The sequence below is a fragment of the Staurois parvus genome, unplaced genomic scaffold, assembly GCF_062004578.1.
Source record: "Staurois parvus isolate SC_StPar_1 unplaced genomic scaffold, SC_StPar_1.0 ptg000436l, whole genome shotgun sequence".
NCBI classification, from domain to species: domain Eukaryota; kingdom Metazoa; phylum Chordata; class Amphibia; order Anura; family Ranidae; genus Staurois; species Staurois parvus.
In genome coordinates, this window is record NW_028318232.1 from 633,874 (window position 1) to 648,313 (window position 14,440).

The window sequence follows — 14,440 nt, forward strand, 5'->3', positions numbered from 1 at the left end:
TATTCATCAAATACACATTCCACATTTATTTGGACAGCAACAACAAGTAGGTACATTCAATATCTTGGTGAAGAAAAAAAAAAAAAAAGGATTGATGTTGCTAAAATAGAATGGTCCTGCTCATAAGAGCTTACAATCTAAAAGATTATACTTCTAATGAACTGTGCTTTCACAGGTTACAGCAGGAAACAAACGGTTAATATGAATCACTTAGGCTTATCCACAAAACAAGCTGCAGATCAAAATATCAATATAAAAATGCATACATGCCAAAATAACACCTCCCCAAATGCCCCACACATACATTTCTCATCATATTTGTCTGAAAACTACATTTCATTCTAAATAAAGCAAACTTGGAAGAGCAATTGACATGTGTTAGGATTACAATGCAAAGATAATAAACACAATCATTGTACAATAACACACTAACACACCTTAGAAGGAAGAACATGCAAAACATTTACAGCCCACATCCAAACACAGCGTGAGTGTGGCCTGGGGCAACCACAATATCTCTTCCTCTCCAAACCACCACAGACAAGGACTTGCAGAAAATAATGTGGCTTGTACAAGGCAAAAAAATCAGCCACTACTGCATCTCTTTATATAAGCTAGGCCACACCCACCACTGTCATTCATTTGGTCAGAGAAAGTGTTTGCACCTGATTAATTCTCTTCCTACCTGCGTTAACCCTTGGTATACAGGCCCCACAAATCAGAGTCAGAAAGAAAGCCACAGTGAAGTGTACCTGTGCAGCATACAACAGAACATTGAACAGGGATGTGAAAGGGAACCCTATTGGCAATATTTCTTGGCCCTATGGGCACAATTCACTCCAGATTATCACATGAGTTAAGGCAGTCACATGACCACATCTCGCATGCAATACTGAAAATGTCAAATCACTTTTGCTAGTATGTTGCATTTCCCATAAATCGGAAAAACACTCAGGAAATAAAACATAAAAAGGCCTTACACCCTGGTCACATCAAAGCCGATTTAGAAATTGTGTGACGTACAGTGAAGATGCTGATTTCCTTACGATTTGCAAGACATCTGACACAGATATCTATGCAAATCACAACAAAAGTAGTACAGGTACTACTTTAGAAATAAGTGTCGGAAACGCACCCATGTGACTGCTATAATAGCAGACAATAGGGTGCGACTTGGCATACGATTTGTAAGCCGCATGTCATGCAAATCGTATGCCAAGTCGCATCCAGGGTGCACGATTTCAGGTGCAATTTGGGAATTGAAACTGTACCTGATATCGAATCTAATGAAGGTGGATGTGAGTGTCTTAACGTAAGCGATTTGCTGCAGCACAATTTCAAAAGTAGTTCTTGTCTAACTTTTTCAGCATTTTGTAGCGATTGCACATATAAACTACAATAGAAATAGCAATGCAAAACACAATTGAAAACACAATAACTTATTGGTAAATCTACAGAAAATATGGTGAAATTGCCAAAAAAAGCACAATTTTAAATCGCATCTAGTGTGAACCAAGCAGGCAATTCAACAAAGGAAATAAATCTTTGAAGGCATGCGGTATCTGCATGCTCGGATAAGGTTCTGTTATGGATTCGGGGGGGGGGGGGAAGCCATGCCATGCCATGCCATTATTTTATTAATTTTTTTTTTTAATCCTTTTCTCTCTCTCGCTCACTCTTCTCATGGTTTGACAAACCTTCCCAAAAGTGGGTGGAGTGCAAACCAGCATTATCCAATCAATCAATCATTAGTCCAGGCCCTTATCTCATCCCATCTTTTGACATTCACATAAGGTGCAACTTTAATGGTGTTTAAACAGACAAGGCCTCATTCTAATTTACATTCTAGGGATCATTTAGACAGAAAGCAAAGATGCTGCAGCACATGTATGTTAGGGGAGTCACACAGAGATCATGCTAATTCTTTGCGGAGGTTGAGATTCAAACCAACAACCCTAGTGTTGTGAGGCAGCAGTGCTAACCACTAATCCACGGAGCTGTTGAACACTAATCCTGCCTGTATTTCTTTGGTGTGAATCAACCCTAAATCCCTGGGCAAGGTCAGTGTAACTAGCCAGATATCTCATATGTGACACAAATGTTGTGCTATGTTGCCAATTCAGATGTATGTTGGTTCTATGTATCCCAATACAAAGGATTACAATACTAATACAGGCGTACCTCGGTTTACCAATGCCTCAGTTAACGTAATTTTCGATTTACGAATGAAAATCCATTGAAAATAATGCCTCGGTTTACACAATTGTTAATTTTTTTTCGCAATACAAAGTGTATGTCGGCACTGATTTTCAAATGCAAATGCCATCCTTTTTTTTTCTTCACTATAGTTCACAAGCTTAGCAGTCACTTTCCCCGAAGTTATAGAAAACTATGTATCTTTTAAGATTCACACCAAAGAAATACAGGCAGGATTAGTGTTCAACAGCTCCGTGGATAGGCGGTGGAGAGTGGGCCTCTCCTCATGTCCTCCAAGGTGGTGGAGAGCGGGCCTCTCCTCGAGTCCCCCGCAGCGGTGGAGAGGGTGTCTCCTTTCAGTGGAGGAGAGTGGACCTCTCCTGCACCTGTCCCCTCAGCAGCGCTGCCAGTGTAATGGCGGTGCCAAAGAAGCCGGAAACCGGAAGTTGGAAACCGGAACTCGGCTTCACAATGAGGCTTGGAGCGCAGGTGCAGCCACTCCATCATCTATGCTCGGCGCATTTGGCGAGCAGCTTTTTCAAGCCCTGCCCTAATGTATCGTGTTACAGCCTGTCCTAGTCCCACACTAATAATCTTCTGCAATGAAAAACCAGCACGGTGAGTTCTGCATCTATTTCCAGAAGTGCATACATACTTTCCTGACTTCTTTCTACTGGCCGTCAGTCCCAGGACACTGCTCTGCCTCCAGTCCCTGCAGCATACTGCTCAGAGCTCTGCTGTACCCCACCTGTAATAGACATCTCCTGGAATCTTCCTGACCAAGTGCACTGTGGTATGTGACACTCAGCATGTGCAGTACAGTCACATAGGGCACACTACACTCACCCCCTACCCCACTTATCTTCAATGTCCCCCTCCCCCACTAATCCCCAATGTCCCCCTCTGCTCCATTTATCCCCAATGTCCCCCCTCTCCCCCACCCACTTATCTAAAATGTCCCCCTTCTCCCCCCACTTATCCTTAGTGTCCCCCGCCTCTCCCACATATCGCCAATGTCCCCCTTCTCTCCCACATATCCCCAATGTTCCCCCTACACTCACCCCCACTTATCCCCAATTTCGCCCTCTTCTCCACGTATCACCAATGTCCTTCCTCCCCCCCACTTATCTAAAATGCCCTCCCCTCCCCATCACATATCCCTGAAGTCCCCCCAGTGTCCCCCCTCCTCTCCTACTTATCCCCAATGTCCCCCCTGCCACTAATCCCCAATTTCCCCCTCTGCTCCACTTATTCCCAATGTCCCCCTCTCCCCACCACTTATCTAAAACTGTACTAGAAGGGGGGATTGTAAACTGGCCTGTGAGATATGCATTCATGAGCCCTGCACTCTGTATGCAACTCACCCATGAACTCTGCATTCTGTATGTAGCACACTCATGAACTCTGCACTCTGTATGCAGTGCACTCCTGAAATCTGCACTCTGTACGCAGTGCACTTTTGAACTCTGTATGCAGTGCTCTCCTGAACTCTGTACATAGTGCACTCCTGAGCTCTTCACTCTGTATGCATAGCATTCCTGAACCTTGCACCCTGTAAGCAATGCACTCCTGAACCTTGCACCCTGTATGCAGTGCATTCCTGAACTCTGCCCTGTGCAGTATGCACTACTGGTATTTCACAATGCTCCATTAGGACCCTGCCACTATTAGGTAGTGGTGTGGTCAGGGCGTGGTTGAGTTCCTGCACCTATTCTCTGAGGAACAAAAAGCCTTGGCGGACTGTCCCGTATGATCTGTCAACCGGCTCAGAACTAAAGCCACTCTGTCCAGGAAACAGGAATCAATGAGCATACATCACCACCGGTTTCCTCGGCACCATTCTTAAAAATAGAAAGCATTTGATCACCCGATTTGGGTGTGATCAAATGCTTTTAAGGGCAGAGAAAGGATCTGGGGTCTTATTGGCCCAAGATCTCTCCATAAAGAGTACCTGTTACTGCCTATTACTGTCAGGGGATGTTTAAAAAAATATATATATATATAAACGTTTGAGGGTTCTAGGAAATTTTCTGCAAAAACTAAAAAAGATTAACAGTTTAAGTCACCATAATGCCCTTTTCATTTTTAAAAGGCCCAATAATTCCTACAAGCACCTTTGCCTAATAGGAAACATCAACCCTTCATATTTACCATTCTGGGGAAAAAAAATAAATATTTTTTTATGAAAACACGTAGGTTGTCATAAGGGACCAGTAGGTTGGGACCCCAATTTAGTCCCTTGGACGAGTAATTTTTTTAAAAATTTCCACACCCCCGAATGTATGCTATAGCGAGTGGCCAAGTAAACACCCAACTTGTGTCACGGCTGACACGCTTAAATGGCAGAAATCCACAGTACATGTCACATAGATGTTCAAAAACACATTCCGAGATTTGGTGTGCTACTCTCAACATAAGTAGTGCTGCCAATTGGGAGTGATATTCACCTTATAGTCTATGTGAGTTAAAATCCACTGAGGTGGTGAAAAAAGAATGCAGGAAGTATTTTTCAAACCGCTCTACTTGAAATCGCACCTATCAAGACATGGCCATAGAAATACATTAAAAGAGACTTCAGGTGCGATTTTTAAATTGCATGTCGCACCTCAAGTCGCAGTGGTGTGAATTACGATACCAGTGATTGTTACAGGGGGAACTCAGAGAAACAACAAATTGTATGTAGTGTCCATAGTTACACTTTGCCTACTTTCACACCTCTCAAAATGAAAAGCTAATGTCATTTCCCCAAGCTCTGTTGGCTAATATTACTGCTGTATAGCTGTAACTGCAAAATGATTATCCTTCCTAATGTTCTTTCTCCTCATGCTTCTTACTTCTGTCTGTTCCTCTTGAACTGCTCAATCCTATTCTTTGTGTAATGCTACCCTCTTGAGAGCAGCTGGTCTTGGGTCCGCCTACTTTCCTGCACAGCCAGGTAGCGTGCATTTTTCCACTCTTGCATTCAAAGTCAGTAAACAGTACATGAGCTTGTTGTTTTATCAGGGGTTAAACAACTTGGATGGGGTCTAGGGGTATATGACATGACCAATGGAACTGAAACAACTTGGAGGACAAACTTCTTCTTTACAAAAAAAACAGATCAGTGCACATCTTGGAGCACTTAGTCCTCTTTAAATGAATCTTCAGACCCCAACTGAAAATCTCATCATCCACCTGGCTATTGTAAAGAGTATTGCAGGGCAAAGGATTCTGAGACACATACAGTCATGGCCGAAATTGTTGGCACCCTTGATATTTCTCCAGGAAATCATGTATTTCTCACGAAACGTATTGCATTAACACATGTTTTGCTATACACATGTTTATTCCCTTTGTGTGTATTGGGACAAAACAAAAAAAGGGAGGAAAGAAAGCAAATTCGACATAATGTCACACAAACCTCCAAAAATGGGCTGGACAAAAGTATTGGCACCCTTTCACAACTGCGGATAAATAAGAATGTTACAAGCATGTGATGCTCCTGTAAACTCACCTGGGGCAAGTAACAGGTGTGGGCAATATAGAAATCACACCTGAAAGCAGATAAAAAGGAGAGACGTTCACTTAACCTTTGCATTGTGTGTCTGTCTGTGCCACACTAAGCATGGACAACAGAAAGAGGAGACGAGAACTGTCTGAGGACCTGAGAACCAAAATTGTGGCAAAATATCAACAATCTCAAGGTTACAAGTCCATCTCCAGAGAACTAGATTTGCCTTTGTCCACAGTGCGCAACATTATCAAGAAGTTTGCAACCCATGGCACTGTAGCTAATCTCCCTGGTCGTGGACGGATGAGGAAAATTGATGAAAGATTGCAACGCAGAATAGTCCGGATGGTGGATAAGCAGCCCCAAACATGTTCCAAAGACATTCAAGCTGTCCTGCAGGCTCAGGGAGCATCAGTGTCAGCGCGAACTATCCGTCGACATTTAAATGAAATGAAACGCTATGGCAGGAGACCCAGGAGGACCCCACTGCTGACACAGAGACATAAAAAAGCAAGACTACAGTTTGCCAAAATGTACTTGAGTAAGCCAAAAGCCTTCTGGGAAAACGTCTTGTGGACAGATGAGACCAAGATAGAGCTTTTCGGTAAAGCACATCATTCTACTGTTTACCGAAAACGGAATGAGGCCTACAAAGAACAAAACACAGTACCTACGGTAAAATATGGTGGAGGTTCAATGATGTTTTGGGGTTGTTTTGCTGCCTCTGGCACTGGGTGCCTTGACTGTGTGCAAGGCATCATGAAATCTGAGGATTACCAAAGGATTTTGGGTCGCACTGTAGGGCCCAGTGTCAGAAAGCTGGGTTTGCGTCCAAGATCCTGGGTCTTCCAGCAGGACAATGACCCCAAACATACGTCAAAAAGCACTCAGAAATGGATGGCAAAGAAGCGCTGGAGAGTTCTGAAGTGGCCAGCAATGAGCCCAGATCTAAATCCCATTGAACACCTGTGGAGAGATCTTAAAATTGCTGTTGGGAAAAGGTGTCCTTCCAATAAGAGAGACCTGGAGCTGTTTGCAAAGGAAGAGTGGTCCAAAATTCCGGGTGAGAGGTGTCAGAAGCTTATTGATGGTTATAGGAAGCGACTGATTTCAGTTATGTTTTCCAAAGGGTGTGCAACCAAATATTAAGTTAAGGGTGCCAATACTTTTGTCCAGCCCATTTTTGGGGTTTTGTGTGACATTATGTCATATTTGCTTTTCTGCCTCTGTTTTATATTTGTTCCAATACATACAAAGGGAATAAACATGTGTATAGCAAAACATGTGTTAATGCAATACCTTTTTTGTGTGAAATACTTGATTTTCAGGAAAAATATCAAGGGTGCCAACAATTTCGGCCATGACTGTAAGTACAATGTCCCAGGGAGAGCTAGTTGGGTATTGCACTTGACTGCCTTCTCCCTTGTAGGCCCAGTGGGTGTAGAAGTACTCACACTGTCCTGTTCTTGTAGCTTGAAAAGGAGAAGCTACTTTCCGGCCTTACATTGGGCTGGCTTCATCCCCTGCTGACAGGCTGTCCATTAGTGGTGACTCTAGGAACAATATATGGGGGGGCACATAAGATACCATAGTCAAAATGTGGGGGGATGACTAATAATTTTCACCACTAAATCACACCACTGAAAAAAACTAAAGTATTTATCAATAAGATTACAAAATATGGAAGTAATGCAGTATGCAATGATATGAGACTGCAGACATGGCACAAGAGACAATGAGAGACTGCGAACATAAAACAAAAGACAGAGACCGCAGACATGGCACACGAGATGGTCAGAGCCTGCGGACATGGCACAAGAGACGGTCAGAGACTGTGTAGACATGGCACAAGAGACGGTCAGAGACTGCGGACGTGACACAAGAGACGGTCAGAGACTGTGCTGACATGGCACAAGCAGTGGTCAGAGACTGCGGACGTGACACAAGAGATGATCAGAGACTGCAAACATGGCAAAATAGATGGTCAGAGACTGCAGACATGGCACCAGTGATGATCAGAGACTGCAGACATGGCACAAGAGAGGGTCAGAGGCTGTGCGGACATGGCACAAGAAATGATCAGAGACTGTGGACATGGAACAAGAGATGATCAGAGACTACAGATCTGGCACAGAAGATGATCAGAGACTGCGGGGGCATGGCACAAGAGATGGTCAGAGACTGTGTGGCATGGCACAAGACACGGTCAGAGACTGTTCTTACATGGCACAGGAGATGATCGGAAACTGCAGACTTGGCATAAGAGAAAGAGATTATGCAAACATGGCGCAAGAGACGGTCAGAGACTGTGCAGACATGGCACAAGAGACGATCAGAGACTACAGACATGACACAAGAGATGGTCAGAGACTTTGCGGACATTGCACAAAAGATGGTTAGAGACTGCAGACAGATCATGTCCCTGAAGGGCAGAGCTGGTACAACAGTATACACAACCAATCAGACTCAGCCATCATAAAGCTAAAAGCAGCATCGATCTTGCTTGTACTACCATCCACAGTGATAATCTTGGGCCAGTGCCACTCATGCTCCTCCTGTGCCTTCTGCTGGCCATGTGCCCTCCCCTTGGCCCCACTCGGCTCCTCCCCGGGCTCCCCAAAATCTCACACACCATCCAGTTCAGCAGCAATTGTCTGTGTGCTGCTGAATTGGAAGTGTCTGTTTTCCTCTCTCTGCTACTGCCCAGGTGGGAGGAGGGATTTTTTTCTAGTATAGTGAGCCTTGAGGGCTGAAGGGAGAGGGGGTCTCTCTGAGTCTGAAGAAGGCCATCTTGCTCTCTCTGCCCTGCATCTATCAGAGAGGAGGAGGTGGAGTGGAGTCGGCAGGGCCGAGACTCAGGAGAGCAACTGCAGCCTGCAGCTGTGGAAGTCAGTGGAACCTGGAGGCAGTGGCTGAAGTTAACAGCTGTACTGAACCACCTGTGTGCTGAGCTGGGTAAAGATGTGAGCAGGGCTGGCACCAGCATAAGCCTGGCAGCCTAATTTAGTAAGGGGGGGAAAGAATAACCTGGGGGGGCAATTGCCCCCCTTGACCCCCTGTAGTGACGCCACTGCTGTCCTTTCCTGTAGACTGTAGAACAGTGGAGGTCCCTCTTTCTTGCTCCCAGACTCCACATCAACAGTACTTCCTCACTCCATCTTCCACCACACTACCCTGCTGGCCAAGCTCTCTCATATTTATGTGCTGATCTCCCACACTGCTAGACCTCCTGCCTGGGATTGGTCAGACTCCTATAAATATGCAGATCAGCCCCTCCTCTCTTCCACCTACTGGCTTCTCGAAACTTCTCCAAGTTTCTAGGGCAGGGAGAGGTACCAGAGGACTGACCTGTACTGCCCTTCAGCCCTAACCTGAAGCAACCTTGCTGACTCACTCCCAGGCTGACTCACACCCAGGCTTCTAGCAAACCTCTAACTACACACAAAAAAACTAACTGCACTAGAGGGTGTTACACTTGTTACGTCATTTTTGTTTTTTTCCCTTCTCAACTGACCCTGGTCATGTACACTTTCCCTTAGCTGGCACAATTTAAGGTATTCTTTTTGAGCTGCTTCAAGCTTCTTTTACATTTCAGTTGACATATAATAATAATATTATTATTATTATTATTACTGAGTGATATAGTCTTCTACCATGTTAACCACAGATTACTGCAGAAAGCTTGGAGTTTAATTGTTACCCTTCATTGGCTAACTTACATTAATAAGGATGCAAGTGTAATGCCTGGGAAAACAATATAAGGAAGGTCTGAAAATTTTTCATGTTTCCAGGTAATGCTGCGGGCTAGCTCTCTCCTTTCCTTTTCACATTGGCCAAACTTGAGGCAAGGGTGGAAATTTACTATGGGTGTTCTTTAGTATTTGAATAACGTGTCATGAGTAACTAGTTTTGTAAGAGATCTAAGAAATATCTAAAGCTAACTTTTTTCTTAGTTTTGGATTAAGAAGGGAATAGTCCAGAAATGTATTTTGCTTCTGTCTTTAAGATATGACAGAAAGTGAAAGGAAACATCTTCAAAGTAAGGGAAATATGGCTCTAGATGTTACCAACATTAAATGGAAGGTATTCTCTCTATTCCAGTCCTGGTGATAACACGTTTCATATGTTTTCTCACAACAAGCACCAGGACAAATAGGGACAGTGAATCTTCCCAACAGGGACACAGACAACAATCAACACCTGAAAGAAATGTAAACCATTCCCTACTCTATCCAAAGCTTAAAAAAAAGTTTGGACTTTAAAACAACCCTGAGCCCAGCTTGTAAAAAGAACTGCGCCCTAAAACTCTGCCACATTCTTGATCTCTAGTGCTTCTCAATGACACTGGCCTTCTATGTGTGCCCTGCTGAAAGAGAGAGACCTGCAGCGGTTGGTGATCATCCGTGTGATTAAGTTTTAGGACCTGGGCTCAATGGAAATATATTTACCTTCTTCTCTTACAGGCTGAGCTAAGTTTAAGTTGTTCCACTTATCTACAAGGTCACTTTAAGGCCACTTTCACATGGGCGGACTCTGCCAGCAGATCCTCCTGCTCAGCAGGGAATCTGTTCGCTGATCCGCTCTGATTAGGTGGATAATAGGTCCATGTCTGCATCACTTTTGCAAAGTGGACATGGACACAGCCCGCTTTTCTCTATGGGCAGTCAGATGTACACGGACCACCTGTCCATGTACATCAGACCGTCGTCCAATCTGATCAGCTAGTGGATTGGATGCAGATGGGTGTAACTGAACAGATGGTCTGTTTATATCCAACTGTCCATGGAGAAAGTGGGCTGTGTCCGTGTCAGCTCTGCACAAGTGGATCAGACACGGACACAGCCTTCTTTCCTGTATGGGCGGTCCGATGTAAATGGATTGCCTGTCTGTTTACATCTCACTGTCATTTGATCTGATCTGGCAGAAGGTTGGGGAACTGATCCTCATCCATCTGTTTTTAGCAGATTGGATGCAGGTGGATTAACCATTTGCCGCCCGCCCTATGGCCGAATGGTGGGCGGAAAATGTCATCAGCGTTCCAGGTGGACGCCATATGGCGTCCTCCCGCTCATGCGCAGATTGCGCTCCTGCAGAGCGGCGCAGCGGCGCGATCTGTCACCGGCCGTGTACCTCGGACACGGCCGATGACAGATCTGAGTATCGGCCCCGTTGCTGGTACCATGTGACCTGCTTTGACCAATCACAGCAGGTTACATGACAGTTGTATACAATGGATGGCTTCATTCATGCCATCCATTGTATACTACTGCCTAGCTGTGAATGGTCACAGCTAATCACATGCACATGTCATGTGATTAGCTGTGGCCAAATCACAGCTAAGCACAAAAAAAAACAAAACACAAAACCCTGAATGAATCGATGTCATTCAGGTAAATGCTTGCTTATAGCAAAGTAATTCTTTGCTATAAGCAAATTGTGTAAAAAAAAAAAAAAAAATACTGATCACTTCCCCACTACTTTGGTCATAGTGAAATATGAAAAAAAAATCTTAAAAAAAAGAAATTTTTCATAAAAAATAATAAAAAAATAAAAAAAAAATATATATATTTTTTTCATACTGTCACCAGTCAGTGTCCCTGATCACCGCCATGCCAGTTATATGATGACACTGTACTGCACTGGTGACAATATGTAAAAAAAAAATAGTGATTTTTTTAATTTTTTCATTTTCCGAGAAATTATGACCAAAAAAATACAACTTCAAAAAACTCGCCATTCCTCTTATGAAGAACGTCGGACTGTCTATTTTGCAAAAAGGGGTCATTTGGGTGATATCTGTACTATTCTGACATTCTTGGACCTCAAGAAATTAGATTGGCTGTCAGTACTTCAGGATTGATCAATATTCAGATCTATACCATATTTTGTGAACTCTATAACTTTCCTACAAGCTAAAAAATACATCCTAATTTGGGTTATTTTCACCAAAGACCTGGAGCAGAATACATCTCGGCCTAAATTTATGAAGAACAATTATTTATTTGCAAACTTTTATAACAGAAACAAAAACTTTTTTTTTTCAAAATTTTTGGTCTTTTTTTGTTAATTTAGCAAAAAATAAAAACCCCAGTGGTGATTAAATACCACCAAAAGAAAGCTCTAGTTGTGTGAAGAAAATGATAAAATTTTAGTTTGGGTGCAATGTTGTATGACCGTGCAATTGTCATTCAAAGTGTGAGAGCGCTGAAACCTGAAAACTGGCCTGGGCAGGAAGGTGTAAAATTGCCCGGTATTGAATTGGTTAAACAGACACATGTCCGTTTACATCCGCATCTGCAGTTCCATAGAGGGCAATGGATGGTCTGATTGGGTCCACCTGAAAAATGGACATTACAGGAAAATTTCTGTGCATCGACCATCTTGCAAGTTCTGTATTTTTCAAACTTCTGGAACTTCATAATTTCAGACTTGGTTCCCAGTTCATTCAGAATAGTCTTCTCATCCCTAATCATGAATTATAACTTTGTGGTAAAATCCAATTTACAACATACAAATATTTCACATTTGTTTTAAGGTCATTATACTGAAGGATCTGAAACATGATGGAAATTTCACAGAAAATCAGAAAGTGGAGCTAAATAAAGTAAGTCCGTTTTTATAATGTGTTTGTGTTTATTATGTGTGCTATGTATGCAAAGATTAGTCATCAGTTTTACTGTTCAAATATGCAGATCATATATAAGATCACAGAAGTGCAGCTATAGTGTAAAGTATGTGGTGACTGAATTATGAAGACAGGTAAATAAGAACATAACATGGTTTCCTATGGAAACAATCAGGGTGTAGCTTTTTGTTCTCTAGTCTATCCAAGGCCAATTATTTTCTACTATGAACAACATTTTGTTTGATCAGGAATGTTTTTCAGAAGCAGAAATATGCAATATGTAAAATAGAGGAGTAAAGAAAAGAATAAGAAATATGAAAACAAAACTTTTTTTTTTTGTTTATGCAGTATTACTTTGTAGTAGTTATAATACAGAAAAGGACTAGGTGCTTGCGTGAATGTTTAAAACATAACATTTAAAGTGACTCATGCAAGAAAATGCTAGTTACCTGGGTGTAATGCTAACATGCTAGGTTTGGTATCTTCTTTGTCACTGACAGAAGCAAGTATTCAGATCAGCAAAGTCAGAGAAAAGTGAGAAATCTTTATCTGCGTTCAGTACTTGTTTCATGGCAGGTGCTCAAGCCTCAGAGCTAGCATGACATACAGGCAGGTAGCATTTGAAGAGAGATTATCAATGCAAAGCAGTTTATTCTGGTTACAGAATCTCGGCACTGAGATATTTTTTATGTAGGTCATACATGCTATCAGTGCACAATTATTTGTGGTTATTTCGCTTTAGAGTCTGCCTTAAGTTTGTTAGGCTTAGGGATTCATTGTTTAAGGAGTTAAGTGTTGTGTGGCTGAAGCTGACTATATACTGATGAAAATTTGGCGGGTTCAGCAGGGACTTCTGTCATACAGACAAGTTGGAAAACTTTTCTCTTTCAGTAAGGATGCCGCTGTTGGAATACAGTCCTAACAGGGGGGATTCCTCCATCCACCTAATTTGTGTAGATGGAGGAATCTCTTTGCTTTTTTTATTCAGCCTTCACAAACAAAGCTAATAGTGTATGACCAACTTAACAGTTAGTAGGGTTGAGAGGGTTTATTTTTAAAGCGGTAATAAACTCAAAACCAACAATTAAATATATTACAACTTACCAATCATGAGATGTGGGCATCCATTTTCTTTTCTTAGGCTCTCTTTTCTCTAGACAGCAGCATTGCTAATCTTGGGGGGGAGTATTAAATGTACTAGCAGATACACTACTAAATACACTAACAAATTGAAGCCAAACTCCAGCTTGCACTTTATAAGCAGTTACAGCAAACAGTTATTTTTCCTTTTGGGGTTTTACATAAATAAAAGCTGATCATTGTCAGTGGTTTGTCTCATCTCTGCAAATAATTATTTCTGTTGGAGAGGTTGTTGATTTGAAAAACAACAGACTTACTGTCTGGATCACCTGGTGAAAATAGAAGAAAGAAAGCCTAAAAAGAATGTTAATGCAGCCACATCTAAGAAACAGTGAATTGCAATATAATACATATTTTCTTTTGGGTTTCATATAATTTAAGGACAAATTAAGTTGTTTCTGAGATAACAAAGAGGGACACTGTTTAGCACAACTTGTATAGGAGAAGGAGACACCACCTGCCGTGCCCCCATTTATGTGGTTCACAAAGAGTTATTAAGCAAACAATTATTGGCTAAACCCAAACTTGTTTTTTGTTCATCACTATATATTCTTTAAACTGTCCTTTAAAAATAATATAGTGAAAATAAAAATATATGTGTGTAAGATTTAGTGTAATGTAACACTTTTTGTATTTAAGCATTGCATTTTTATAGAGGCATATGCATTTGTCCAACTGTAACTGAGAAGGTAAGAGGGACAAAAGAATTTGGTTCCAAGAGAGCGGCAGTCCCTCCAAGTGATGGACAGTTGACATGTATGGTTTTAAGTAAGATCTTAAAGCTGGCCATATATGGATCAAAATTCCTGCTAAAATTCGATTCATGCATGGAGGCTGGAAGTACATAACTTGATCTTGGCAAGGTAGTCTCGCTGCCATCAGAACACAATAGCTCAGTGGGAGGGGTTGCACCATTCACCTAGATTGTGTGGCTGCGGGAATCAGGTCATTTTTAGCTCAATCTGCTAGTTGATTGAAAAAAAAATTAC

The 14,440-nt window shown here is 42.2% G+C and overlaps 1 protein-coding gene across 2 annotated transcripts in view; it reads left to right on the plus strand.

The window, feature by feature from the left end:
• GUCY2C (guanylate cyclase 2C) overlaps window positions 1–14,440 on the plus strand; it is an 879,595-nt gene that overhangs the window by 478,465 nt on the left and 386,690 nt on the right. For both annotated transcript variants that reach the window (XM_089687691.1, XM_089687690.1), the window contains one exon: window positions 12,222–12,290. In XM_089687691.1, coding sequence (XP_089543817.1) covers window positions 12,222–12,290 — 69 coding nt within the window. The remainder of the gene's footprint in view (window positions 1–12,221; window positions 12,291–14,440) is intronic.